Source organism: Camelus dromedarius, chromosome 14 (assembly GCF_036321535.1).
Source record: "Camelus dromedarius isolate mCamDro1 chromosome 14, mCamDro1.pat, whole genome shotgun sequence".
Taxonomy (NCBI): domain Eukaryota; kingdom Metazoa; phylum Chordata; class Mammalia; order Artiodactyla; family Camelidae; genus Camelus; species Camelus dromedarius.
Genome location: NC_087449.1, coordinates 47,740,114 through 47,767,943, shown reverse-complemented (window position 1 = coordinate 47,767,943; position 27,830 = coordinate 47,740,114). Strand labels below are relative to the sequence as shown.

At 47.8% G+C, this 27,830-nt stretch overlaps 1 protein-coding gene and 1 non-coding gene across 5 annotated transcripts; both read left to right on the top strand.

The window, feature by feature from the left end:
• The first annotated feature begins 1,170 nt into the window (after positions 1-1,170).
• LOC116156997 (U6 spliceosomal RNA) lies at positions 1,171-1,280 on the top strand. The gene has a single exon (XR_004140962.1). It is a non-coding gene; the product is annotated as a U6 spliceosomal RNA (small nuclear RNA).
• Positions 1,281-2,122: 842 nt separating this feature from the next.
• Positions 2,123-27,830, top strand: ZSCAN20 (zinc finger and SCAN domain containing 20). Of its 4 annotated transcripts, XR_004140700.2 has the most exons (9): positions 2,123-2,195; positions 8,665-9,191; positions 13,513-13,699; positions 14,130-14,206; positions 14,500-14,584; positions 16,021-16,707; positions 17,801-18,229; positions 18,814-20,207; positions 21,648-27,830. XR_004140700.2 is itself a non-coding variant. In XM_010976045.3 (8 exons), the coding sequence occupies exons 2-8, from the start codon at positions 8,775-8,777 to the stop codon at positions 20,070-20,072; spliced, it is 3,138 nt and encodes a 1,045-aa protein (XP_010974347.2). In that variant the 5' UTR covers positions 2,123-2,195; positions 8,665-8,774; the 3' UTR covers positions 20,073-20,255. The 4 variants fall into 4 exon arrangements, 3 of the variants coding, with proteins under 3 accessions (XP_010974347.2, XP_010974345.2, XP_031320544.1); XM_010976045.3 differs by lacking the exon at positions 21,648-27,830 and having other exon boundaries at positions 17,804-18,229; positions 18,814-20,255; XM_010976043.3 differs by lacking the exon at positions 21,648-27,830 and having other exon boundaries at positions 18,814-20,255.

Below are 27,830 nucleotides of genomic sequence, written 5' to 3'. Positions count from 1 at the left end.
TTTAGGTGAGGGGCGCCCTCTTGTGTCCTAATGGTGTCTTACTCTCCCTGTGCATCCTCATCTCCATTCCTCCTCTTCAGGGCAGAGGATCCTGAAGAGGACATCCTTACCTGACCCTGCAAAGCTGCCTTTCCAGCTTCAGAGCCCGACACTCAGAATCCTAGATGTTTTCGGCCTCCCAGCACCTCACACTGCCACACTGTCTCTCTCCCGGCTTAACACCCTCTCTATCCGTGATCCTTTTCTTATGCAGTGTGGGGCTGAGAAGAAACATTTGGAGTCACATGCCCTGCAGTTCAAATCCCAGCCCTGGCACATATCAGCTATGTGATCTTGAGTAGGTCGCATCATCCATCTAAGCCCTCATTTCCTCCTTTAAAATTAGGGGTAGTAATACCCACCTCATAGGTTTGTTGTGAGACTTCACTAACAAGGAGTGCTTGTAGGTTGCTCTTACAGTCACCGAGGAAAATCCCACAGTTATTACTACAAATGAGTTGGAACATATTTTGCAAAGGAGAAGCATTTTGAACTGGGTCTTTAAAATCAAAATATAGAATTCCACTAACTTTTTAAAAACTTTTTTTTGTTTTTTTTTTAAGGGAGGTATAATTAGGTTTACTTATTTTTAATGGAGGTACTGGGGATTAAATCCAGGACCTCATGCATGTTAAACACATTACTATTGAGCTATACCCTCCTCCCAGAATTCTCCTAATTTTAACAATAGCTAACATGTATCGAGCATTTGCCATATGCCAGATACTGTCAATTTTCCCAAAGTCTCATAACCATTCATAAAAATAATAATAGCTAATGATTATTAAACTCCTTCCGCCAGACACATGCCAAGCTCTTTACATATTTTCCCCCACTTATTCCTCTCACAAACCCTATCATGTAGATGCCATTATTATAATTCCCATTTTACAAATAAGAAAACTGAGGCATAAAGAGGTTAAGTAATTTGCCCAAGGTTTCACAACTAGTGAGTGGCAAGGCCTACATCCTGCATTTGAAAGTAAGAAGTTTCAGACACAGCAGCTTGACTTCAGGGACCCTGCTTTACCTGCATTTTCTTATCTAATTTTCACAATACCCTGTAATGTAGGTTCTGTTATATCACTTGCATTTTACAGATGAAAAAACCGAAGACAAAAGAGAAGCAGTGTGCTCGGTTCAGCAGCACATATACAAAAAAACCTGGAACGATACAGAGAAGATTAGCATGGCCCCCGTTCAAGGATGACACGCAAATTCGTGAAACGTTCCATATTTTTTGGAAAAAAGAAAAAAAGAGAGAGAAGTAGTAATTAATTCAAGGCCACACAGCTATGAAATCTTTGGGCTGGGATTTGGATCCATGCCTGACTACAAAACCCACATTCTCAACCCCATATTAGATTGGTCATACCCCAAAGTATTCACAACGGAACAAAGCAACTGCATTTATATTAAAATTATTCTGGATTATTATTCTAATACTGATTAACATTCTTTCAACACCCACTTAGTGCCAAACTCTGTACTAATTTACATAAAAATAGCTAATATTTACTGTGTACTATTAGGACCCAGGTCCTGAGCTGATCGTTTTGGGTGTATTATCTCAGTGAAGCCTCACAAAAACCCAGCGACACGGATGCCATTATAGCCTCATTTCACAGGTGAAGAAAGGGAGTTTCACAATTGATCCAAAGTCACGCAGCGTAACTGAACTGGAAATTGAAACTACAGTTTTCCAATACTCTCCCGCCCACCAGTCTGGTCACCTTCAGTCACCCTCTTTCCTAAAATCTTATTGTTTCCGCTTTGACCTCTCCTGGCCTTGGGCTCTCACATCCCCTCTTGAATACACCCCGCCTCTTCGGCTTGAATGCCCCCCTGGGCGGTGCGGTTATCTCAGAGCCTGGGGAAAGGACCAGGATCGCAACAGGCCCCGCCCTCACGCTTAGACTCTGTTTCGATTTGTTCCCGGGCGAGGACCCGGAGAAGATGACTCATCGATTGGCTGGCGACACCTGGAAGGCCTCTAGCGGAGGGGGCCGCCCAACGGCGCTCTCGCGGTTCTTTCTGGGAGATGTAGTCTCAGACGCGCCATTCCCGGGGTGGCGCCGTTCGGACTCCGCGTCCCAGCATTCCCCGCGCGCGCTCTGGAGCACTTCCGCCCTGTTGTGAAGTGGGTGTCTCGGTGGGTGAGTCCGGGTGGCGGGGCGGGGGCAGCTGAGACTCAGGCTCTGGGCTGGAGACTTAGGAGGTGGTGGTGTCACAGGGGGCCGGGGAAGGTGAGAGGGGGAAAAAGAAGCTCTTATGTGGGGCGGGGGTGGTGAGGGGCGGTCAGAGGATGAAGCCTCCGGAGATGGAAAGGGTCACAGAAGGGTCGGGGATGAGGAGGGAGATAGAAGGCCCTAGGAGGGTCTTAGAAAGGTCCTTAGGTGAGGGGACCGGGAGAGGTTCTGAAGGTGGAAGGGTCTGGAGAACTCATCGGGAAGGATTAGAGGGTTCTGGGGCCCTGGCAAGAAGTGAAGATAAGAGGGCCTGAGCTTCAAGCCCGACGTTAAAAATAGTGTTCCAATCTCTACCTGCTTGTCTAAAACGACCGTATCTAATTTGATACCCCCTTACACTTTAATGATTGTGACCTCTGGAACCCCGTGGGTGGGACTGGCTGTTGTGTTCCGCCCCAAACCTGCACCTCTTTCCTTCTGCCTAATGGAAGTGAACGGTTCCAACATCCACTTAACCCAGGCGTGCTCTGAATCCTCTTGCAGTCTTCCACATCCAGGTATCTTCACATCTTTCAATTTCCTTAATGTATCTTGAGACATTTCCTTGTCAAGGTTTTTCTGAAGCCTATACCTTTTCACCTCCCCAGCCTGGACAAACACATTGTAGCTCCTGTGATCTATTTAACCCACAAATGAGATGAGGCTTTCTACTTTAAAAACTTCATTAACTCCCATCACCTATCGAATTAAGTGCAAACACCTTAGCCTGACATTCAAGACCCTTCATGAACTCCCTTTACAGCCTGATCTTCCTGCTGTCAAGGTTACTCCCATACCTTGGGGAGGCTGTTTGGTTTTTCACTATTACACCTGGTGTTCTCTCTGCTTAGAGTACACTTGCCTCCCCGTTTTTTGCCAAGAGAACCATTTTTTCTTCGAGAACCAACTCAAATGTTAACTTTGTTCATTTAAGTCACCCCGTACCCCGGGTCCCAGAGGCCTCTTTTATTGCATTTGCCACATTCGATCATAATTATCTGTGACCTTTTTTTTTTTTTCTGTCCTTCCATTATACTGGGAGCATCTCCAGGACAGGAACAGTTTCTGAGTCACCTCTATTTCCCAATTGCCCAGCCCAGAGTAATAAGTACTTGATGTAAAACAAGTAACTCATTAAATACTTGATAAATGTGTGAATAAAGACCATCCCTGTTGAGTTTTGCTTTACCAGGCTTGAAGACTGCTATTTCCAGTGGATTTCCAGGGGGATGAGCTTGTTAGTCTTCTCCTGCCTGTCAGGGCTTCAGTGATTGAGTGCCTCTGGGAGGGTAAGCCAGGGGTGACAAATACACAGAATATGTGCTGGTACTCCCCCTCCTGTGTCTGGCAGTCACATCTTATTGGTCCCAGCACATGTTCCCATGGGATTCAGAGTCCTTAACCCAGCTGACTGAAGTTGGTGCTTTAAATGAAACCCATTTGCTCTCCCTGGTTTAAGCACTTAAGTATAAGATCAGGCTGCTATAAGCAGTAGCCTGGACTATCAGCCAAGTTAGCCTGATAGGCGTCGAGAACTCCCAGTTTCTTTCTCTTTGGAGGTCACAGACTAGTCTTGGCCTTTCCAGTGGGACTGGGGCAGATCTCCATCCCACTGTTCACTGGGCTCCCATTCCTCATGTCCACATCCATATTCACTACTGCAGGAGCCAGGATGCCCCTCAGCTTCCCTGTATTTATAAAGGGATCCTGGTTTTGATGGCAGATCCCTCATTGCTGAGGGGAATGTGTCCTTTCTAGGCCTTCCTGGATACTGGAAGAGACTTTTGAGATCATTTAGCTGAAAGGTTCCAAAATGACAGCTCATGCTGAATGAAGCCTACCATCATGCACTATTTGTTTATTTACTTAATTTTTAAAACTTTTATTTATTTGTTTTTAATTGAAGTATAGTTGATTTACAGTGTTGCGTCATTTTCAGATGTACAGCAGGGTGATTCAGTTATACATATATATACTTTTTCAAATTCCTTTCTGTTATATGTTATTACAAGATACTGAATATAATTTCCTGTGCTATACCGTAAGTCCTTGTTTATCTATTTTATATATAGTAGTGTGTATATGTTAATCCCAAACTCCTAATTTGTCCCTCCCCACAACCCCTTTTCCCTTTGGTAACCATAAGTTTGTTTTCTATGTCTGAGAGTCTGTAGTTTCATAAATAAGTTCATTTGTGTCATATTTTAGATTTCACATATAAGTGCTATCATATGATATTTGTCTTACTCTTTCTGACTTACTTCACTAAGTCCATCCATGTTGCTGCAAATGGCATTATTTCATTCTCTTTTATGTCTGTGTGTGTGTGTATTCCACATCTTTCTCCAGTCATCTGTCGATGGATGTTTAGGTGCTTCCATGTCTTGGCTATTGTAAATAGTGCTGCTGTGAACACTGAGGCATCATACTTTATTTAATCCTCATGGTGTTTGAAACAATTTTGAGTTGGTTGCCATCATTTAGAAATCCAGAGTTCTAGCTTCTCCTGGGAAAATTGGAAGGCCTGGGAACAATGGATCAGTGTGTGTCCTGGTGCTCTGTAGTTAACCTCAGTCTCCACACCACTCATTTACTCATTTACATTGCCTGGGGCCCATAGCTATTTAAATTCGTAGCTACTGATTCTTGCTTCCCTATTTGCTCTACTCCCACGTTACTAATGGGGGCACCTGGGGCAACTGCTGAGTAGGGTCAGGCAGCTGCCAAGGCCAGATGACCTGTCCAAAGTCACACAGCTGGTAAATGGCAGGAGTGGAACTGGAACCCTAAACTGCTCATTCCTGCCTTCCTGTTCTTTCCACTTTCCATACCATCTTCTCAGGAGTTCGGGTAACTGGAGACCTAGAGGAGGCTCTATGGGATGGTTAAGAAAAATGACAGGAGAAAACAAATCTGGGCTTAGATCCCAGCTCTACACTTGCTGGTTGCAGAACCTCGCATGAACCTTCTTCACAGAAGCTCAGTTCCCTATATGTAAATTAGGGATGTAGTGAAGTCATACCTTACAGGATAATTATATTCTATAGTCAACACAGAAGGTGAAAATCACTTTTAGCCAAAAATCACAGCTTGAAAATCCTTGGCAAAGAGCCATTTAAAAACCAATATGCTGTCTTTCAATAAGCTGATAGCACAGCCAGATTTTCTTGGTTGAATGAGAGACGGAAGAGTTGGCTTGTGTTTAGGGACCGTGAAAGACACTCTGCTCACACTCAGTGGACACTAAGAGCAGCTTGGGAGAGCTCGACCAGTCTGGGCACCAGCAGAGTCATGGGTGTCATCACCACATGCTCTGGAACGACATAGAGTGAATGGGAATGACTGCACTCTTTACATTATGTCTTTTCCTCTTTTTGGGGTCTGTATGTAGTGTGATGCGTGTAAGTTACAGATCAGGGTAAGGCAACTCAACACCAAGCGCTCTTCAGTTGCTTGCCTGGAGGATTCTGTGAGATTGTGAATGTAGCCAGGCACCGCAGGGGCACTCGGTAAATGGATACTCTTTGAGGTTGCTGATCCTAGTGGGCCCCCGATATTTCTGGTAGTCTCAGGACTGAGGCATGCCCTTGTGCATTTTGCCTCTGTCAACTCTGTGTGAAGTCTGCTGACTATGTTGACCTCCCTCTGTGGATAGACTGCTGTTCATATCTGTCTAAGAGAAGAGGAGAGACATCTTTCAGATTGTATTTGAAACTAACCTGTGGGACTTTCAAATCTTCCCAGAAGGAAATACCTAATATTTGAGACCCTGGACTTTGTGCCCAGTGGGACTGTTAATTGCCTGTTTTTGTGTCTGTTCTCTGCGCAGGAGCATACACCTCTTTGCTTGCTTTATCGACTGTCTCTCTGTTTAGATGGTAACTTTGATAACAGTGGAGACTGTCCTAGTTACTGTTGGCACTCTAGCTCCTGGTACAGTTCAGGGTCCATAGTGGGACTCTGCAGATGACCAGTGAATTTGTCTTCATATGAGACAGTGATGCAGATATGTTTGGGCTAGTGCATGATTAAGGGTGTGGTTAAAAGAGAAATTAAATTTCACCAAAGTTTCATTCTTTAGCTCAGTATAAATTATGGATCTTCCATAGCCCATTAGGCTTTGATGTACCTGGTTTACTGTTTTAATAAAAGGCAAAACTCCCAATGGCCCTGCTATTTATCAGACATGGGGTTGGGCACTGTGGATACAGAAATGGGTCAGATACAGTACTGGCCCTAGCAGTACAACCTAACAGGGCTGTCAGATGTAAGAACAGGTAACCATAGTAGTGTAGGATATCACCTATGTTAGAGGTATGTGCCAAGTGCTTTGGGAACACAGGGTTAGGGGAAGTGATTCTTGAAGAGCAGGGGTGAGGGGCTGGGCATGACAAGGTCAGGTCAGGAAACTCTTAGCAGATGAGGTGACATTGAGCTGGTAGCCGAAGGATGAGCAGGAAGTTGCCAGGTGGCCATGAGTTGTGTCCTAGCCTCTCCCTGTGTGTGTGTGGAGGTCTTTAGGACAAGCCTTCATTTTTCATCACTCTTGCCTTGTTTCCAGACAGCCAAGTCACATGGCCTAAAATCAAAATTCCACCCTCCCTCCATTCTTAATTCAGCTGTGTCCTTCCCACTTGGAAGCAACTAATAGCCTCCTTTGAGTGGGCATTTTTAATGTTATCTGTATTTGTTACGAGTGACACAAAGAACCCATTTTTCCAGAGAACCCAGCACGAGTGTTGTCAGAGTCTTCATTGTGTGAAAGAAGCAACCCTCGGCATTCACTCAAGAAGCATTTACTGAGAGCCTCCTGTGTTTAGTGCACTGTGCTTACTGTGGGCTGGGGGAGGGGAGGGGTGTGGAAAAAGAAGTGAGGAATAAGCTATATTCTTTGCCCTCAGTGAGGCTGTCATCTCTCCGGGGACACACGTGTCCACACACCCCTCTAGGACAGCGTGGAAAGTGGCAAGTGTCACAGAGATGGAAATAAAGAGGAGAAAAGAATTCCTTCTGACTTAAGCAAGAAGATAATTTATTTTTTTTAAATCTAGAAAGGGATTAATTATAGTTTTTGCTTCATGACCCATCACCATCATCCGTTGACATTATTCCATTATTTCACTGTTCATCAAGTGCTTCCTCTGTGTGCCCATCCATGTGCTAGGTCCTTAGGAAGCTTGTGATCTAGTGAGTGAGGTAATTACCATAAAGTGTCATCAGGGTAATGGTAGAGAAAATCTAAGGTGGTATGGAAGCCTGTGGCTGAGGACTGAATTGTTTCAGGGCACGGGAAGGGCCACTTGGAAGAAGTACACTTTCAGCTGACGCTATGGGATGAAAGGGAGGAGACTGTTCCCAAAGGAGATGGTAACGTGAGAGAGGGTTCGGAGGGCAGCCCGACGCTGGAGCTGCGAGCCGTGCCTGAAACACCCTGATGGGTGGGAGCGTGGTCACGAGATGAGATGGAGACTAGGGCAAGGCTTGCCCTTTATCCTGAGGCAATGGGAGGTCCCTGAAGGTTATTAGCCGCGACCTGGTCAGATTTTGATCTAGTCAGGTTGTGCAAAGAATGGACCAGGTGATGGGATGAGAGGAGTGAAGGCAGGGACATGAGTTAGGAGGCTGATGAAGTGAAAAGCATGATGATTCCTTGGACAAGGTGGTGGCACTCGGGGTGTAGGTGCTTAGAAGGCCAAGTAGACCCAGCTTGGTGATGAGTAGATGTGGGGGATCTTGGAGAAAGATGATGCCCCGGTTTCTGGCCTGGGTAACTTGGTGGGGGGTGGTGCATTTGTTGGGTGAAGAATTCCAGAAGAGGGACAGGTTTGCAGGAGAAAATGACGAATTCAGTTTTGACCCATTGAGTTGGAGATACCTAAGAAAGAGTCAAATGGAAGTGTGCTGTTGGACTTTGGGGGTCTGGAGACAGGTCCTGGCTAGAGTTTTGGGAGTCATCAGTTTAGAGATGGTCAAAAATGGCAGATGAGTGGGATGACCAAAGGGGAGTGTAGAGTGAGAGGGATTTTGCAGGGAGAGCACCCTTAGAAGAAAGCTTAAGGGCCAGGAAGAAAGGCTTTATGGAGGGGGTGACATTTGGAACACAGCTTAAGGGAAGGTCAGACTTGGGACACGTGTAGAGGCTTTGCTGGGACCAGATCATGGAAGCCTTGATACCCAGCTAAGGCATTTAGGGCATCCTGCAGGATTCAGTGCCATGCTGTTTTCCTCTGAGGTGTACTGGCTGCTGGTTTTGGTGGCAGATTGTGGGCTAACTTCCTGCTTATGGGAAAGGGCCTCTCTTAGCACCCCTGCCCCCTGTGCAAAGCAGTGGAAGGTGTGGGGAGAGTGAGATTCCTGGCCCTCCTGCTTACACTATGCCTTGTCTTTCTGCCTTCAGAACCTGGGGGAGCATTTCCCCTCCCAGGAGCCCCTCGAAGGACACACTCCAGATGCAGGAAGACGTTGGACCAGGACGTCCCAGCTGAAGGGAGGCGTCCGGGAGAGACCATGGCTGTATCCCTGGAATGCCAGGCCCAGGCCTCTCCCCGGCCAGAGCCTGAAGAACTCCTGATTGTGAAGCTGGAGGATGATGCGTGGAGATCAGAATCTCAGCCCCGGGAGAAGGGTCATGAGCCTGTTCCCGGCCCCGAGGCCTCCCGCCAGCGCTTCAGGCAGTTCCAGTACAGGGATGCGGCAGGACCCCATGAGGCCTTCAGCCAACTCTGGGCACTCTGCTGTCACTGGCTGAGGCCAGAGATCCGCCTCAAAGAGCAGATTCTGGAGCTGCTGGTGCTGGAGCAGTTCCTGACCATCTTACCCCGGGAGGTCCAGGCCTGGGTACAGGCACGCCACCCCGAGAGTGGAGAGGAGGCGGTGGCCCTGGTGGAGGATTGGCAGCGAGAGGCCCAGGCTGCAGGGCAGAGGGTGAGGCTGATGGTCTGTTCTCCAAGGAGCGGGTCCAAGGCAGTGGGGCTGTGACTAGGTTAATAATTGCCAAAGCCACCACAATAATACATAGTAATAATGGTAATTATTATTATCAAGTACCTGACATTTGTTGAACACTGCTATGTACCAGGCACTGTTCTAAGTGCTTTCCATGTATTAACTCATTGAATCCTGTCAACAGTTTAATGAGATAGGTACCGTTACCTTAATTTTAGTGATGAGGAAACAGACAAGGAAAAGATAGGTAATTGCCTCAAGGTCACTGGCTTCTAGATGGTAGAGGCAGGATTTGGGTTCAGGCAGTCTGACTCTGAAGCCAGCATTCATAACCACTGCTCTAAGCTGCCTCCCAGTACCGTATTCACAGTACGTTTGATTTGTATTGTGTTTTATACTTAACACAATCTTTTTATGTATGTGGTCTCTTTGGATGCTTACAGCAATCATGTGGGTAGGCAGAAATAGCATTATTGTCCTGATATTTTAGATTAAACTGAGGCCCCCTAAGTCAGGTGGCTCACAGGTCTCAGTCAGTGTGAACCAGAGCCTAAACCCTGATTCTTAGGTTCCAAGTTCATTGTTATTTCTACTATACGACAAATGCCTCATCTGTGGACCATGGGAATTGAAATACCTCTGAGTCATGGCTCAAATGAGATATTAACTGATATTTATTGAGCACTCACTGTGTGTCAGACACTGTTCTAAGCTTTCTTTACGTATTGCTCATCTAATTACTCAGCAACCCAATAAGGTAGATGCTGTTTTCATCACCATTTTTCCAGTGGGTAAACAGACTCGGGTAAGTAACTCGTCCAAATTTATGTAAGTGGTAGAGCTGAGATAAGGAAAGTGAATGCATTGTGGATTTAACATTCACAGTTTAAACAGTTTGCAAGAGGCCCTAAAAACCCGTGGTAATAATTTATAATTTTGCTGTGACATACATTTTGAATCCTGCTTCGACTCTGGTATGTGTAGAACAAGTCCTTCAGGTGACTGTGGGCTGAGCCAGCCTCCCAGAACCTTTATCTTGACATCACCTTGTTGCTTCCACTTATAATATAGTCAATAATTCTTGTGGTATTATACTTAGTCACATTTCATTGGGGGAAATCACAGGTTTGAGAACATACCCCTTGCTTGTTGCAGGGGTTTCCTCTTTGTTGTTAGAGGTAAAGGTTTATATGGATGTGAGACTAGGGGAAGAAAGATTTATGGTCTTTGGCTTTGCTTTTTGAATTCCTTTACAAACTGATTGAAGACACAGAAAGCATAATATTTAAAGTTACAGAACTAAATAGGAGGGAGTATACCTTATTTTAATATACCACCCCAGCCTCCCAGATTAATTCTTTTAAAGAAATCAGCTATTTATTATAAGTGGCAGTGGAAACAAATGGACATCTTAGGACTTCAGAGCTGGAGGGTGAAGAACTTGAAATCCAGAGATAAGAACTGACTTAAATGAAGGTCTTTATAATTCTTCATGTGTACAATGAGAAGGTTGGACTAGACCCAAAGTTCTCAAATTATACCCCTGTGAACTGAGCAAAGGTTGAACTCACTCTAAAATTGGAGGGGAAAAAAGTAATAGAGTCTTCTCTATAATGTATTTTTTTCCCGTGACTTTTATTTTTTAACTTTTCTATCTGCTTCTCAGTACTCAGAAATGTCAGAACAAATGGATAAGTAGCAAAGAAGGTTGTTTTTTTCCCCAGGCACATATGTTGTTGCTTGTGATCTTACATTGCAAGGTTAGTTACATTCACTGCAGGTAAAATTTGTCCCCAAGTCTTAGTAGTGGAATGAAATAGATTAAATATGTTCCTCAGAGAGAACCACCACCTGAAAAGGGTTGCTGCTTACTGGGCTAAATGACCTCTAATTGAAAAAAAAAAAACTTTCAGTTTTGCTATTTTGTGATTTTTAGCTTGTTTATTCTGTTGTCACCCTCTTGCACAACCCCTCTCCCCATCAGGTGCCTAGGCATTAGAGAAAAAAAAGAAAAAAGGCTATTTTCTAGAGCAGTTTGAGTTTCGTAGCAAAATTGAACAGAAAGTACAGAGTTCTTATTTGCCCCCTGCCCCCACACATGCACAGCCTCCCCCACTGTCAACATTCTTTTCCGGAGTGGTCCATTTGTTACAATCCCTGAACACTTTTATCACCCAGAGTCCATAGTTTACCTTAGGGTTCACTCTTGGTGCTGTATATTCTGTGGGTTTGGACACATGTGCAATGACATGACTACATGTCATTTGTATTGTGGATACCACCATTACGGTGTCACGCAGAATAGTTTCACTGCCCTAAAAATCATCTGTGCTTTGCCTGTTCATACCTCCTTCCCCCTCTAACCTCTGGCAATTACAAAACCACAGATCTTTTTACTGTCTTCATAGTTTTTGCCTTTTCCAGAATGTCATATAGTTGGAATTATGTGGTAGATAGCATTTTTCAGATGGGCTTTTTTCAGTTTGTAATATATAATTAAGGTTCCTCCATGCCTTTTCATGTCTTGATAGCTCATTCGTTTTTAGCGCTGAGTAATACTTCATTGTCTGGATGTACCGCTGTTTATTTGTGCATTCACCTACCGAAGGACATCTTGGTTGCTTCTAAGTTCTGGCAATTCTGAATAAAGCTGCTGTACACATCTGTGTACAGGTTTTTGTGTGGTGTACAGGCATTTTTAATGGCTTCTTAATTCACCCTCACCCTGGCCAGTAGCCTGCTGATTTTTTGCCTCCTCATCACCACTTGAATCTACATCTTTCTGTGTCCACAATTACTATCCATGAAGTCAGAATCTTGGTTTAGGTGTAGCAGTAGTTGGAAAAGCTAGGGAGTGAGGATTACTGTTGGGGCTCCTGCAGAGTTCTACAGACTATAAAATTGTAATTATAACAAAGTTAATTTTTTCTTGAGCACAAAGTTGTTATTTTTTTAAACAAAATGTTGATGAGCAGATGTCATTTCTCTGTGAACCACACGGGACACTGATAGGTCTTCTCATTTGGAATGGCTTTTGATGTGCATGGCCCAATGATAAAATTCCTGTCTGTGAGAGTGGATTTGAGTTTTCAGATTGGCCAAACGATTTTTGGAGTGAAATTTGGCAAACTCAATAATAAAGTTTGAAAAAGATGGATATTATATGGGGTAAAAAAAAAGATTCAGAGCAATGTATATAGTTGCGACCTTTTGTGTAAAAATGGGGAAGAACAAGACTATGTATTTTTAGTTGCTTATATATAAAGAACCCTGAAAAGACGCAGAAGGACAGTGGTTTCCTGTGCTGAGGAGTCGGGGGAGACACTGGGCAGGTGGAATGGAGACAGGTGGGGATGGGGTGTTTTCACTGATTATATCCTTGTATATTTTCCATTTTTGAACCATGCGAGTATTGAAAATACCTACGGAAAAAAATTGAGGTACTTTTTTTTTTTTAGAGTTAGGTGTTTCTGTTAGGCAATAAAATTGTTATATTGTTGGGATTTTAGGGCCAGGAAATAACATCTCAGCCTTATACCTCTGAATTTGGAATCAATTTTGAGACAGAGATAAGATATTAGCCTTAAGATTGATAAAGCTGAATGGGGCAATGTTAGCTCTTAACTGATTATTTCCTTTTATTATATATCTATTCTGTATATCTCCAAGTACTTTTTTGCCTGTACTTCTACACTGAAATTAAAATTGCCAAGTGTGTTTTCTTTTTGAGTTACAGCGCCTTGCCTCTGTGTATCCTTTTGTTTTAAGATCAGGTGTGCTTTTCTGAAAAGCGCATACTTTTATTTCATTTTAAAATTCCATCTACAATTCTTTGAATTTTCTTTGCCTTTCAGCAGGAATATTTAGAGCATTTACATTTAGAGTTATAGTTGTATCAGCTCTTGTGTTTTTCTTTGCCTTTTAATATATACCTGATTAACTTTTATTTTTTTTATAACTTAAAAACTAAACCTGTTTTTTTATGTTTAGAGATTTTTTTTATGCCACAGAAATTTTACATAAAACATTTCTGGATCATTAAGAGATAAATTGAGTAGTAGTGGCCTCATTTAGACACTTGTCTAGCCTCTCTGTGTTGATCATGACAGTATTTATTTGGTGATATAAATGCTAGTCGTTTACTGAAGTCAGTCTAATGGCTTTGTCGTCAAACTTCAAGCCATTTTTAGATTTTAAAAAGAGCCTGTTAACCTTTGAACCACAGTTGTACTCAAAAGAACATTCCCTGCCCTACCAGTTATTGAACTTACAGTTGGTAATTTTGGCCGTCTATGTGTAGGAACTGGAGTTGTGTGCAGAAGAGACCAGGTCCTTAAAGGCAATGAAGGAATCTCAGAGCTTCCAGCTGGAGCCAGCAGATCACTGGCCAGAGGGACAGTCCCAGAAGCAGTGGGTGAAGAATCCATATCCTGACCTTCCTGAGCATCTAGACACCAAGATGGCACCACAGCCCTTGAAAGAGAGTGGTGAGTACCAGGAGCCAGGGAGGAGGGGTGACGGGTGGGGGTTAAGGAAGGGTGCACGAGGAGGAAGGATGTGCAGAATTCAAGGCAAGGGTTAGAGGAGTGTGTGAGGGACACCCTGAGAAGGAAGGCCAGTAAGCGTTGTAAGAGAAGGTGAAGCCCCGGTGGTGTTAGCACACCCGCCTGAGCTGAGTCATGTCGCAGGTTCAGGCTGGAACTGGGGCAGACTGGTGCTCACAGGAGTTCAGGGCTGACATCTCACAATGACTCAGGAGCTGGATACTCTAGAAGGGAAGTGAAAGTGGAAGTCTGCACTGGCTACCGGGACGGGCTCAGTTTGATCCAAGCAAGGCTTTCGGAAAGCTGGACCTCAGAGGGAGGTGGTTTGTGGGGAACCAGAGTTTGGGTTTCAGAGCTGTTTTCTCTTCCTCAGCTGTCCTCACTCCCCGAGTCCCTGCTCTCCCAAAGATGGGGAGTGTTGGAGATTGGGAGGTGACAGCTGAGTCCCAGGTGAGCTGCTCTTTGTTCTCCCTTTCCTGTCATTCTTTCTCCCGTGTTCTTGTCCCTGCTCCTCTCCTCTCTCTGTGGCCCGCCCTCAGCAAAAGGGCGTCAGGTGCAGGGCGTTGGCCCCTGGCCCTCCACCCCCAGAGCGCTGGGCCTCTCCTTGGTCATGCTCCTTGTGATGCTCGCCTCACACATGGTTTCACTGTGCCCATTATTATCTCTCCTGGGGCCTGGGGGGACTCCCAGGCTGTTTTCAGGGGTCAGTGACATTTGAGGTCCTTCTGTCATACATCTCACAGGAAGCCCTGGGCCCTGGCAGACACACGGAGAAGGAGTTCTGCAAGGACCCCGCCGGAGACAACTATGGGAACGGCGTGTCCCTGGGTAAGGAAACAGTGCCCTCTGATAAGAGATTGTCGGGTTTCTGGTACACTCCATTCCCAGGGAGTGTTTCGTCACTCCCTTGAGACTCGTGGCTCTGTGAAGTCTCTGGAATTTCAGACCTAGGAGGGAGCCATGCTCTTTGTGGCCAACACTGTGGAGGCAGGGAGGGCGCGTGGGAAGTGGATAGAGGCTGGCAGGCTGGCGGCCCAGAGCCTGCCCTCTTGGGGCTCGTTCTCTTCATTTCCTCAGTACGTTCACCACCGTCCTGGGGCTGTGCCCAGCCTGCCGTCCCAGAATTCCAGTCTTCTCAACATCAAATAGGGTCCATCTCTCGGGCAGATTCGAGTAAACTAAGCCCATGAGTTTGATGTATTAAACCACAATGAGAAATAACTGTCACAGGGCTCAGAATACTTGACTCCCACGTGACCAGCACGGACCCCTTTCTCTGTAGGTGCATCTCCAAAGGAAGTCAAAGAATATGAACATTTCCCCGTGGAGCTGGGGTCAGTGAGAGGGGAGTTAGACGTGAGAGTGGGATAAGGTAGAAGAGACAGCAGTAGGTCTGACTTGTGGCAGTAAAGTAGGATACTAGGAGCTTGTTGGCTGCTTGCTGGGCAGCGTGCCCTTTTTACACATGATGAAAAGTATGCCCTTCTTACACGTGATATCTGGGGAAAATCGTGTTCAAAGGAACCACCTTCGGGAAATGCTGAACTAGATAATCCTTACGCCTCTTTTAGCTCTAAACTCTTTTCATCTAGTTTCCTTCAAATATTTATTTTAATTAAAGGCTCCCTATTGGAAGGGTTAGGGCTGGGAGCTCCTGGGACATCTGTCCTTTAAACATAGCTAAGTATTTTAAGAACTAAGGAAATTTATTTTCTCATGCGATTGGCAGTCCGGAGGAGAGCATGCTTTAACCACAGCACAGATGGGCTCAGCGACCTGGGTTCTTTCTTCTCTCTGCTCTGCCATCCTCGGTGTCAGCTCCATGGTAAAGCTATTTGCTGTCACAGTCAAATGGTAGATGCCAAAGGCAGTAGAGGCCTGACATTTCTAGCAAGGGAGACACACCACCCACACAGATACACACACAAACGTTTCCTCCAATCATTAAATTTATTCTGATTGGGCCAGTTTAGGGCACGTACCCATCTGTGGACCAGTACCAGTTACTCTTTTGTATGATATATTTCATCACACAAATGTTCAAAAAAACATATGAACAAAGCAAGCAGGTCAGTATGTTTCTGGTGAGGTTACGTCTAGTTTCCTCTCCCTCTCCCTCTCCCTCCAGACCTTTTGAGGGATTAGCATGGGAATTCCTCATTAGTTTCTTGCAGGAAAATGATGTATTTCAAGGACATTTTAGACAAACACTTGGCACAACAGATCATTTCTACGTAATCATTTCTCTTCTTCCTTTTGTGTAGGAGTTCCAGTTTCAAAACCAAACATCCTGTCCCGGAGGGAGCAAGGACCAGAATTTTGGGGTCCAAGGCTTATAAATTCTGGAAAAAGGATCCCTGCAGATTATAGCTTGGATCCTGAGCAAACAAAGTCAGCTCAGGCAGTGGCCTGGAGGGACTCCAGGGCCTGGGAAGAATGCCAACGGTGGGACGTGGAGGACGTGAAGGTGTCAGGTGTACACTGGAGCTATGAGGAGACTAAGACTTTCCTGGCAATTTTAAGTGAGTCTCCTTTCTCTGAAAAACTCCGGACTTGTCACCAGAACCGCCAGGTATACCGGGCCATTGCGGAGCGGCTGAGGGCACGGGGCTTCCTGCGGACCCTGGAGCAGTGTCGCTACAGAGTCAAAAACCTCCTCCGAAATTACCGGAAAGCCAAGAGCAGCCACCCACCTGGGACCTGCCCCTTCTATGAGGAACTGGAGGCCCTGGTGAGGGCTCGGACAGCCATCAGAGCCTCAGATGGCCCAGGAGAGGCTGTGGCTCTCCCCAGGCTGGGGGATAGTGACGTGGAGGTGGATGAGCAGGAGGAAGGGGGCTGGGAGCCTGAGGAAGCAGCTGAAGACTGTAATGGTGATGACCTGGCCACTGAGGAGTCCATCCAGGGGCCGAGGATTCCAGGAGGCCCAGCTCTATTCCAGAGTCGTATTGGTAAGAACATGGGGGGCATTAATTGGATCCATGTTCTAACCCTCTTAACCAACCAAACCTCTGCTTTTTGAGTTCAGGGCGCAGATTGAAAGGCTGAATTGATCCTATGGGACTAAGGTCACCTTCAAACTCCTACTCTCTTCTCCTGTGATCACTTCACCCTGATGAGTTTTCTTAATTATAGAAGCAAACACTTTTAAAACCTTAAGGGACCTTAAAGAGCTAATTCAGTATTTCCCAGTGTGTCACTGGTAGTTTGGGGGTGATCACAAGTGTTACATGAGTGAACTTTTAATTTTAATGTGTATGAGCACATCAACCTGTGATGTCACAGCTAGTGAAGTTAGGTAAAGAAAGATACTGAGTGAAATATTTAATAGATACAGCAGAAATCATGACAGTAGGTACTTGAACAGCTGATGCTGAGGAAATACCCAGTCACTGTGAGAGTGAGAACATCGGAGTCTGGGCTGTGAAGGGTGGTGTGTGAAGGTACACGGGGATCAGAGTCCAGGGCTCCTGCTTCCAGCTTTATGTGGTTTTCCCTCCACCATGCTGCCTCCCAGGCTGCATCATTTACCTGCAGGGGAACTGAAAACAGACCACCTCCTTTTCCTCCTTCTGCAAAAGAGGAAAGGGTATCCTCAGTTGGACTCTATTACAAGCTTATCTGAAGTCCATTTGTGTCTTAGGGATTCTCAGTTCCCATGTTTGTTAAAAGGAAAATTCATAAAGTAAGTAGAGGACATGTATTGAATGGTTATAAAGAGAGTCTCTTGTATCTCAGTTACAGGCCTTTCCCTCAACCAATCAGCTAAAGCCCGGGGGTAGGTCACCTTGTATAATACGACCACTTAAGTCCTCCCCTTTGGCCAAGTTTCTTAAGCGTTAATAGAACCTCTTAGAAGGGAGTGGGGATGGGGGTGGGAAGCCTTGAGAAAGAAGGGCCTGTCCTTTGCTGGTGCCCCAGGCACCTAGACAGTTTCTGAAGTGTCTTTGTTCTAGGTGTTTAGCAGGGCAGGTGACCCCGATCCCTGATGACCTAGGCAAGTCTCATCAAGTCTCTCAATTCTGAACTCTTCACTCCTGACAGCAGGTGTGCACTGGGGCTACGAGGAGACCAAGGCCTTCCTGACCATTCTCAGTGAGTCCCCATTCTCTGAGAAGCTGCGCACCTGTCACCAGAACAGCCAGGTGTACCGGGCCATTGCAGAGCGGCTGTGTGCACAGGGCTTCCTGCGGACACTGGAACAGTGTCGCTACAGATTCAAAAACCTCCTTCGAAGCTACCGAAAAGCCAAGAGCAGCCACCCCCCGGGGACCTGCCCCTTCTATGAGGAGCTGGACTCGCTGATGAGGGCTCGGACTGCAGTTAGAGACACAGGGACTGGCAAAGAGGCCGTGGGTCTCCCTACTTCTGGGCAGAGCAGTACCGAGGCTGGCAACCAGGAGACCTGGGGTGAGATGGCAGATGAAGATGCCATCAGACCTCCAACCCCCAGTCCTAAAACCCCAGACACTGGTAAGCTTGAAGCAATTAGATGTCCACAAAATCTGCAAGCATGCAGACAATGTGGGAGCCAGGCTTATTATCTTTTCTCTGAACTAAAGGGGATAACAGAGTTGAATTAGAATCTATGCTTTGCTCAGATTATCCCATCTCTAGCTTAGTGCAATCCTCCAAGTGAGGCAAGTAGTCAGGCTTAGATTTTACTTGGACTCATCTAGGCAATTAGAGAGTTTATTCAATCTCATATGACACAGGATGTACTGAATGTACTAGAAGAAGGCAGTATTCATTGTTGACTAATGTGATGGGGTAGTTAGTTGGCCAGGGAGACTGACTGGCTGAGTGCTTGGGCTGGGGCTCAGGGCTCCCAGGTGGGGTTAGCATGTCCCAGGCTCTGCTCTGCAGCTTTACAGGTGAGAAATGCACGTGTGCACCAAAACTCGATCAGTTTCATGTTAGTCACATTTATAAGATGTGTGATGTAAGATATACACACACATTCAAATTAGCCGAATTCCCGAGACACAAGATCCAGATATGTAAATAGACATTCACTAATGAAGGAACAAGAACTGCATTTCTGTCCACTTTTCCAGGTTTTGAGATGAGGCATGATGATGAAGACCAGATTTCAGAGCAGGACATTTTTGAAGACTTGCCTGGAGCCTTATCAAAATGTACTGCAGAGGATGATTGCTGCCCTCACGATTGGGAGGAAGACAGTGAAAATGAAAATGAAGGTAAAGGGCAGTGGGGAAATCCGTCCCGGGCACAGTGGGAAGAATGTTGTTCTGAAGAGGACCTAGAAAAACTCATCGACCATCAAGGCCTGTACCTTGTAGAGAAACCCTACAGGTGTGACACGTGTGTGAAAAGCTTCAGTCGGAACTCGCAGTTAATCGCCCACCAGCGGATACACACAGGTGAGAAGCCCTACAAATGCCTTGAATGTGGGAAGAGCTTTAGTGACCGCTCCAACTTCAATACCCATCAGAGGATCCACACTGGAGAGAAGCCCTACAAATGCCCTGAATGTGGGAAGAGCTTTAGCGACCACTCCAACCTCATTACCCACCAGAGAACACACACACGGGTAAAGCCCTATAAATGTGGAGAATGTTGGGAAAGCTTCACCCAGAGCTCAAACCTTCTGAAACATCAGCGGGTCCACTTGGGAGGAAATCCTGACCACTGTAGTGAGTCTGGGGAAAACTCTGGCCAAAGCCCATCCTTTAGTGCTCCCTGGAGGAACTCAACAGGGGAGACATCTCCGGAACAACCTCAAAGTGCCAGTAAGAACTTGAATTCTCCTGGACCGCAAAGCACCAACTCAGGGGAGAAAGTTTATCAGTGTTCTGAATGTGGAAGAAGCTTCTCTAAGAGCTCTGCCCTCATCAGTCACCAAAGAATCCATACGGGAGAGAAACCCTACGAATGTGCCGAATGTGGGAAAAGCTTCAGTAAGAGCTCCACGCTGGCCAACCACCAGCGAACCCACACCGGGGAGAAGCCGTATGAGTGCGCGGACTGTGGGAAATGCTTTGGGGAGCGCTCCAAGCTCATCACCCACCAGAGGGTGCACACGGGGGAGAAGCCCTACAAGTGCCCCGAGTGTGGGAAGTTCTTCCGTGACCGTTCCAACCTCATTACCCACCAGAGGATTCACACAGGAGAGAAGCCTTATAAGTGCAGGGAGTGTGGGAAATGCTTTAACCAGAGCTCCAGTCTTATTATTCACCAGAGAATCCACACTGGGGAGAAACCCTACAAGTGTACAGAGTGCGGCAAAGATTTCAACAACAGCTCCCACTTCAGCGCCCACAGGAGAACCCATGCAGGAGGAAAGGCCTCGTAGGAGATACCTCCCCCCACAGCAAAAGAGAGAAACTCAGATTTAAATCTCCCAAGATCCGAAGACGTACGCTAGAAAGAAGCTGTCCCAATTTGTAAGCTTGATGTGTACCCGGGATGTTATCTTGGTGTAACCCAGGTAATTTGGAAGTGAATTACAAATGCTAAGGATCCAGATTTGAAGGCACTTTTCTTTAGTGTAATGTGTTTTTATCCTGCAAAAAACCCACACAGAGTCCTCAGGCTGTCCTTATATTTTCTGTCATGTAAGAGCTTTATCAGTGTTTGAGCCAAACTGGTCACTTAGGGGATTACAGGTAAGTCAGTGGTCCTGAGCAGTGATTCCAGACCTCCTGTGCCTTCACACCGTCCACTTGTCCACACGCCCCATCGGTGTCCGTCAGCAGATTCTCATCTGGCGCAGTTTTCAGTTGGGGCGTAACCTTCTGGGAAAACTTTGAGACCCCCGGTGAGAGGAGCATAACTGAGACTCAGTGGCCTAGAGCAGGCCGCCGTGAGCTCAGCAAAGGGGTGGGAACAACAGTGACGTCATTTCTAAATCGTTATTGATAATTGCCAGTTAGCCAGCATTTATGGAGCTCTTCCACAGGCTCTGTGTAAGCACTTTATACACATCATCTCATGTACTCCTCACAGCAGCCCCAGGAGGCACTCATATTTCCCCTGGTTCCCGGAAGAGGAAAGTGACTGGCTCGGGTCACATGTCTGAAAGTGGCAGAGGCGGGATTCAGCCAGATCTGTCTCTAGGGCCCGAGGTGCTCACCGCTATGCTGAGTCCCCTTCGACATTAGGGCAGGTAACTCAGGTGCCAAAGCGCTTTGTAGACCACGCTTCCTGTTAAAATTTCTGATGAATTCTCCTTTTATAAATATGGACACCGAGAATCCCAAAAGACTGAAGGACTTGGGATGTTCCAAGTTGGTGATGTGCTTTGAGCAAGGCTGAGCTGTCATCAAAGCACGGGATGTGAATTTCCATCTTCACAATAATATGGATGAGAGGCAGAGGTGGGCGGAGATTCGGAAAAATATGTAGCCAAAGTGATGTTTCTTCTAATGAGTTACTGCTTTGGCTGAGGAAGTGGGGTTTTTAAGAATTCCCCTTTTGTCTAGGGGTCAGTCCTGCTTCTTGTTAAACTTGGCTGGATCGTGGGTTAAACCTTAAGAAACCTGGGTTTCCTCGCCAGTGCTCACGCATCCATGTGTAAACGTCTGTGTCCTGGTCCTTTCCCTCTTCTTTGTTCCTGGTCCCCACCCCAGGACAGGCAGAAGGGAGGTGGGGGAGTTGGTGTGTGTGGCGTGCCACGGAGGGTTCTCTGAACACTGTTCTGCGTTCCGGGTTCGCGGTGCAGCTTCACCCTGAGCCGTCTTGTCCCAGGCCCCCCCCCCCCCCCCAGTGCTTTCTAGTTGGCTGTGAAGACCTGCCTCCAACACGGACAGGTTCAGTCAGAACGACTCACACAGGATGCTTTTAGAAGTTTGCAGCAGTTTGGCCTTCAGAATTTCTCCCTAGTAAAGTTTAAAAATGTTGACCAACAACTCTGGTTTCCATTTTAAAGGCAAATCCCTCTCCTGACGCCCACCGTGATGCTGGGATGCCATTCATAGCCTGGCTGTCTCATGAACTCAGGAAGCACCTAGTAGGCAGTAGATGTGGTGGCACCTTAGAGAATGGAACTTCCTGGTCGCATGTGAGGAAGTGAGTGGAGATTTGCACTCCCACAGAAGGTGATCACTCCTTAGCCCCTCCCTCTGCTTCCCAGGAACCAGCTCCCCTGGGATCACTGCCTGTCACCTGCTCACCTTTCCTGGCTCACACTGTCTCTGAGGAGCAGGGGCGGTGGGTGAGCCCTGGCTTCAAACCAGCAGATGTCAGTAACTGCAACAGTAAGATGATGGGGAGGTACCATGTGAGCCAAGAGGAAGGAACCTGAGGCAGGGGACGGTAGGTCCAGGGAAAGGCACGGTGGTGTGGAAGAGCATGGATTCAGGGTCAAGGCGGGGCTGTAGCCTCCTAGCACTACTTGGGTGTCAAGTGGGCAGTGGGGAATAGTAGGAGCTGAGGTTGGAGGGGTGCTGGGGCAGGGTCACCGAGGACCTCGTGGCCGAGGGGGGTGTGGTCACATGTGCATTGTTGAAATCTAATTCCTGAAGGCAACGTGGATGTGCTGCACTTAGGACCACCTGCTGGGGCACTGCTGCAGTATTCCAGCTAAGAGCGCGGGTCTGGACTAGCGCCGTGGTTACGCTGAAGAGGAGGGGAGGATTCGAGGGGCTTCACTGGCAGCACTGAGGACAGCAGGCACAAGCTGGAGGCCCAGGGTGGCTGCTGGAGCCTGCCGTCTTTCAGGACTGGGGCCATGAGGAGGAGGTGCAAGGAAGGCAGGAGGGCAGGAGAGAAGTTTAACTGGGGACATTTTGAACTTGAGGTGCCTTAGGGATATCCAAGAGGAGATATGCAGCAGGCATTTGGCTACCTGGGCCTGAAGCTGAGGGAGGTTAGGACTGGAGAGTCGTCTGCATGCATTGCTATTAAATTCATGAGGAGGGCAGGATGTTCAAGTTCAAGTCATCGAAATACTGGGCCTGGGACAGAACTTGAGAAGCAGCACGTGTAGCGGAAGATGCCCCTCGCAGGATATGTAGACCACTCCCCAGTCTCACGCCCCCGCATGCTCCAGTCAACTTTTGGACACTGCCTCAGTGGCTGCTGACATCTGAATTCTGAATGTAGTCCTGGATTTTCTGGAACCTTCCCTGTGGAAGCCAAGCTGAGCTCTGTGTAGAAGCGAGATGGTAGCCCTCTCCCCAGCTCAAGTGTCACCCATTCCCCGCCTCTTGGAAGTGTACTAGTGTCTCATGTTCTCAGCTGAACAGTTTTGAGGTTTATTCCTCCCATCTCATAACTGGTGACTGTAGGTTCAGCCGTGAGATGGAGGGCAGTGTGGGCCCGGGGAGAAAATGGCCCAGCAGGACCTTCTCTCCTTGTGGACCTGACTCTTCCTTCGGTGGCTTCCACGCCTGGGGCCCGGCCCATCACTGTGCTGGGGCACCCAGACAGCCTCCCGCAGATCTCTGCTGCTCGAGTACACTGACATCTGGCTTTACACGTCCTGAGCTTTGTTACAGTGAGTCTGCCCTTGGGAAGTAGGTCCACTCTGCAGGACGGGCAGTTTCTCAGCCTGCATGGCCACGGGTCAGACCCTGGTCATGGGAGATGGAAGCAGTGAATGCTGCTCAGAGAAGGTGTTATGTGTGAGCTGCATCCCCTCCCATGATTTCTGTACCCTCCACCTGGGGAGGGCGTTGGCTCCTCAGGTGATTGAAAGGCACCACAAACACTCATTCCACGGACTCATCAGCAGGCAGCAGACCAAAGCTACGGGCAGGGAAAGGTGGGCCAGGCCACTTGACATACCCAGTTTTTTTCTTCGGCCTTGGCCCCAGCACCTGAAGGCATGGTCATGGCTGCCTCAGCCTTAGTGTCTCCACAGCCCCCGTCTGAAGGAGCGTAAGGTAACCAGGGTCCTGCCTGTGCTGGAAATTGTAGCCTCTGGGACTGTGGGTCCCTGGGTTCGCCTCATCCTGGTCTAGGACCCCTGGTCGGGATAGCCCTCCACCTTCAGGCTGCAGAAAAGGGTGCATCTGTAGTCACTTTGTGGAGACGAATAAGACCGTTTGGGGGCAGGGACGCAGAGGTTTTGAAGTAGCGAGTTTGGTGATGTCTGGAGTGGGTGTGGGTGGCAGGTGGTCTCACGTCTCCCAGGACTCCCTGGGTCTCTACCCCAGATTGGGTCCCAGGCCTGCTTCTCTGTTCGCTTCGTTCACTCTGTTCTGTTTGCATTTTTTTCTGCTGTGTACATGCTTATAACTCCCAGGCTGCCTGCTGGCCAGTCCTACTTGGGTCACTCTGGACCCCTCCAGCCCCACACCCACCTGCTGCCGTCTCCGGCCCCCTGGCCCACCTGCTCAGCCCGTGCATTTACGTGCACACTCGGTGGCCCACAGAAGCCTCTGCACATCCCCAGTGAGGTGTACATGCTTGGACTTGGAACAGACGTAGTCCCCTAGACGTGTTCTCCCTTCTAAGGGCATTTTCCAACTGGGCTGTGATTGCCCAGTGGCCTGGGAAGTCCTTTTCTGAACAGACTCAGTTGGAATTCACCCAGTGAAACATCCCATTACCTCAATTGAAACCACCCTCGCTTTGGATGTCCCTCAGCCCCCACCTCTTAGCAGCAAACACCCTCTTAGGCCCCTGCCCCAGTCTGTTACTGGAGGTTAGTGCTACTGATAGTGGGAGGTCTGGAAGGCAGGAGAGGTGGGGCTCAGGCCGGGCCTTGGAGTCTGGGTGACAGACGTTTTATGCTTCTTCCCTTGGCCCTTGGCTGGTTCTCTCTGCGCACCCCCAACACCAGTATTACCCTGAGTGTGCCTTTAACACCACCCCCCTCACTCTGGGTTTAGGCAAATCTGGAATCACCTCCCAATGCAATTTTCTGAGGGTCAGGTTTCTCACCCCACTGTCCCTTCCCCTAGCCCACACTGCAGCAGAACAATGACCTCTGCTCGTCCCCGGCAGGTGCCTCGCTCACCTGGTCCCGTCAGAAGCCCCAGTGACCCGATCCTGTGCTACTGGGAGGGAGAGGCAGGGCCCCTCTTCTCTCTGTACGCGGTCAGCCCTCCCATGTCTCAAGGCTCAGAGCCACTTTGCTCTAAGAGCCACGTGGTTAAGTCCAGGCCAGAACCCAATTAAGCATTTGGCCTACACTCACTAGAGTAGGGATCCACGTAGACATCGAGTTTCTAATCAGGCTAGCGGTTCTCCTGGCATGTGAGGATGATTCTGATCTTGTCTGCCATTCCATCATACTTCTTTCTGAAGTCACGTTTATTTTTCACATTTCATCATCGTTTCATTATTTCAGTCCGTAATCTTGCCATCAAGAGGGTGAGGGTCCTGGGAAGGAAGACAAAGAAAACGAGTCTACCTCTTGGGCTGGTTCTGGACCAGTGTTACGGGTCCGTCTGAGAGCCAGCAGGCGAGGAACCACAGGCGGGGGCTGATAGAGCTGTGGGCACTGAAGTCGCTGGGGCTGACGGAGCCCCACTTTGGTGCCAGGTGGCAAACGTGACACGGAGAGGAAAGGGCTCTTCTCCCTCCTTCCACACAGGGCACGGCTTGGCTTTCATGCTCTGGGGAGTTCGTGGACCACAAAGGAGCGCCTGCGCATTTAGAGGTGGGGTGTCAAGGGGGTGCCTTGGGGGCCGTGGTGGCAGGCAGACTTCATTCACCCAGGGGGCCAGGCTGGGAGAACCTTCTACAACCAGCGCCTGGTGAGGGCTTGGTCATGATCACATACGAAGTCCCCGACCAACCCAACCCCACTCCTGAAGTTTCCCAGAAATAGATGGAGTGGGGGAGGCTACCTGGGCTCAAGGTCACGTTAAACCCACCTGGCACATCTTGGGAAGGGGGAGGGAAAACAGGTGTTATCTCAGGGAACTTTCTTGAGCAACTGATTTTTCACGGAAACCAGACATTTGTGATCGATTTTTGTCTTAGTGACTGTGGAATTAAAATGGATTAAATTTTGGCCCCTAGGAGGCTCAGAGATTTAAGGTCCAAATCTAGAAACAGAACTGGCTCTTTTGATTTACCATTTGTGCATCCACCCCGCCTTCATTTTATTTGACTTTGTTTTCACTTCTCCATCCTTTATTATTTCTTCTTCCTATGAGATTTTGTATCTTTTAACACTAGTCAGATCCTATTTTGGAATGAAGTGGCTTGATAAATTAATAAATTAAACAAATTGAATGGCAAAAAAAGGAACTTGTTTTGGGTTCTTCTGGCATCTTCCTGGTTACACCAAAAGCACGGAGGAAAGCAGGAGGGGAAAAGTGAGGGGGACACAGTGAGGCTGTCGGGGAGGCTTGGGGCTCAAGATCTCACGCCCCTTGTGTTGGACTGGCATCTTCCTTTCATGTTCCCTATGGCTCTTCAGACATGAGTGGATATTGCAACCCAGAGTCATTGCCTTTTGTCTATAACAGGCGGTTCCTCAGTCTGCTGGCCTTCCTCACACATCTTTGCTTTGATGTGTCCCCCAGGATCTCTGTGCTAGGGAATCTGAGGTATCTGGGACCTAAATAACATAAGGATGAAAGGATGAAAAGAAAAGGTGTTCCCAGGGGGCTGAATCCTACCTGACTCTTCCGATCTGCTTCCCAGTCCGGGAGGAGAGCTGATACACTTTGTGCTGGAGAAGGAGGTGAGTGCTGGAGGGTTTTTATGGGAATTCTTTCCCCTCCTTCCTCCACCCACTCCCCTTCTGGTAACATTCAGAAGACACTGTAGCTCAAGGTTGAGGTCTCCTTTAGAAACTTTTATTCTTTCATCCTTGTTGAATGGGTTATAGGCAACTTTGCCTTTTAGAGTCTGATATCCTTGAATTCTGATTATGAGTTAGAGAAAGAGTGATATTTCAGAGTTTGACGTGACTTTGATCAGAAGCCACAGGAAACTGTTTCTTCCTGTAGGAGTCAGAATCTTAAGTGGAAGCTTAGTAGCGGTTGGACTGAGTGTACTGATGCTCTGTTCATCTTGGGACAAAGATGAGATCTGGGAGAAAATGAGTCATGGTCTCCCTGAAGGAGAAGTTCCAGCTCTCTCTTACATGTTTTCATGTAACTCCTATCTAGCAGTTGCTCCAACAGTGAGCAGATCCACAGGGCTTGCTTTCCTGGGACAGAGGCCACAGACAACTCATTGTCATTCTCTTGCTGTTAGCAGGGCCCAGAGGTCAGTTTCAAGCGTAGGGTCCACCAAGCCTGACCAGCTGGAACAGGAACTCTTTAATCAGTTTCGACAAAGAGGCAGCCAGTGCCAGCGTTACCGAGAATATAACACTAGGAGAGAATCCTCACCTGCAGGAGATGCCTATGCACTGGGCCGGCTCTCTGCTGGCCCCACGTCCACAGGCTGCTGGGTGCTCCTGTTGCCAGAAGTTCTGGGCTGAACCAGGAATCCAAACGGCAGGGCACCTGGTCCCCAGCTAGGCAGTGGGAGTCACCAGGTAAGAGCCTGACATCCTTGGGGAAGAGGAGGTGTGTAGGATCCAGTAGTTTCAGGGCTCAGGCAGCTTGAGGAAGGGGTCAGGTCAGGGTCAAAGGAAGGACTGAGAGCCGAGAAGGGAGCGAGTCGGAAGGAAAGGGAGCATATGGGGAGGGCAGAGAGGCAGAAAGGGGAGAGGAGCAAAGGGGGAGGCTGAGGAGGAGGCAACCAAGTTTGGGAGAGAGGAAGGGCAAGAGGTAGAACTTGGGGTTGGCTGTCCTGTGTGTCCCTGAGTGAGGTGGGGGGTGGGGCAGGTGGAACAGAAGAGGGGAGAGAAGGCATTGGAGCAGGAAGAGGGGGAGGGAAGTGGGGAAACAGAGGCGGCTCCTTCATGGTTCCCAAGTTAGAAATGGAGGGCTGGGCTGCTTGGGCCAGTACTCTGCACCCTCCCCCTCTTCCATTCTCCCATGATCCAGACTCCATAGTAACCAAGACCAGGAACCCTGGGCTGCGCTGTCCTGTATGGTGGCCACCAGCTACAAGTGCCATTGAGCCCTCTAAAGGTGACTAAGTCTGAGCTGAGATGTGTTGAGATGTGTAATATATACACCAGATTTTGAGCAATTCTATGAATAAAAATGTAAACTATCTCAATACTTTTATTTTGGTTACATCTTGAAATGAT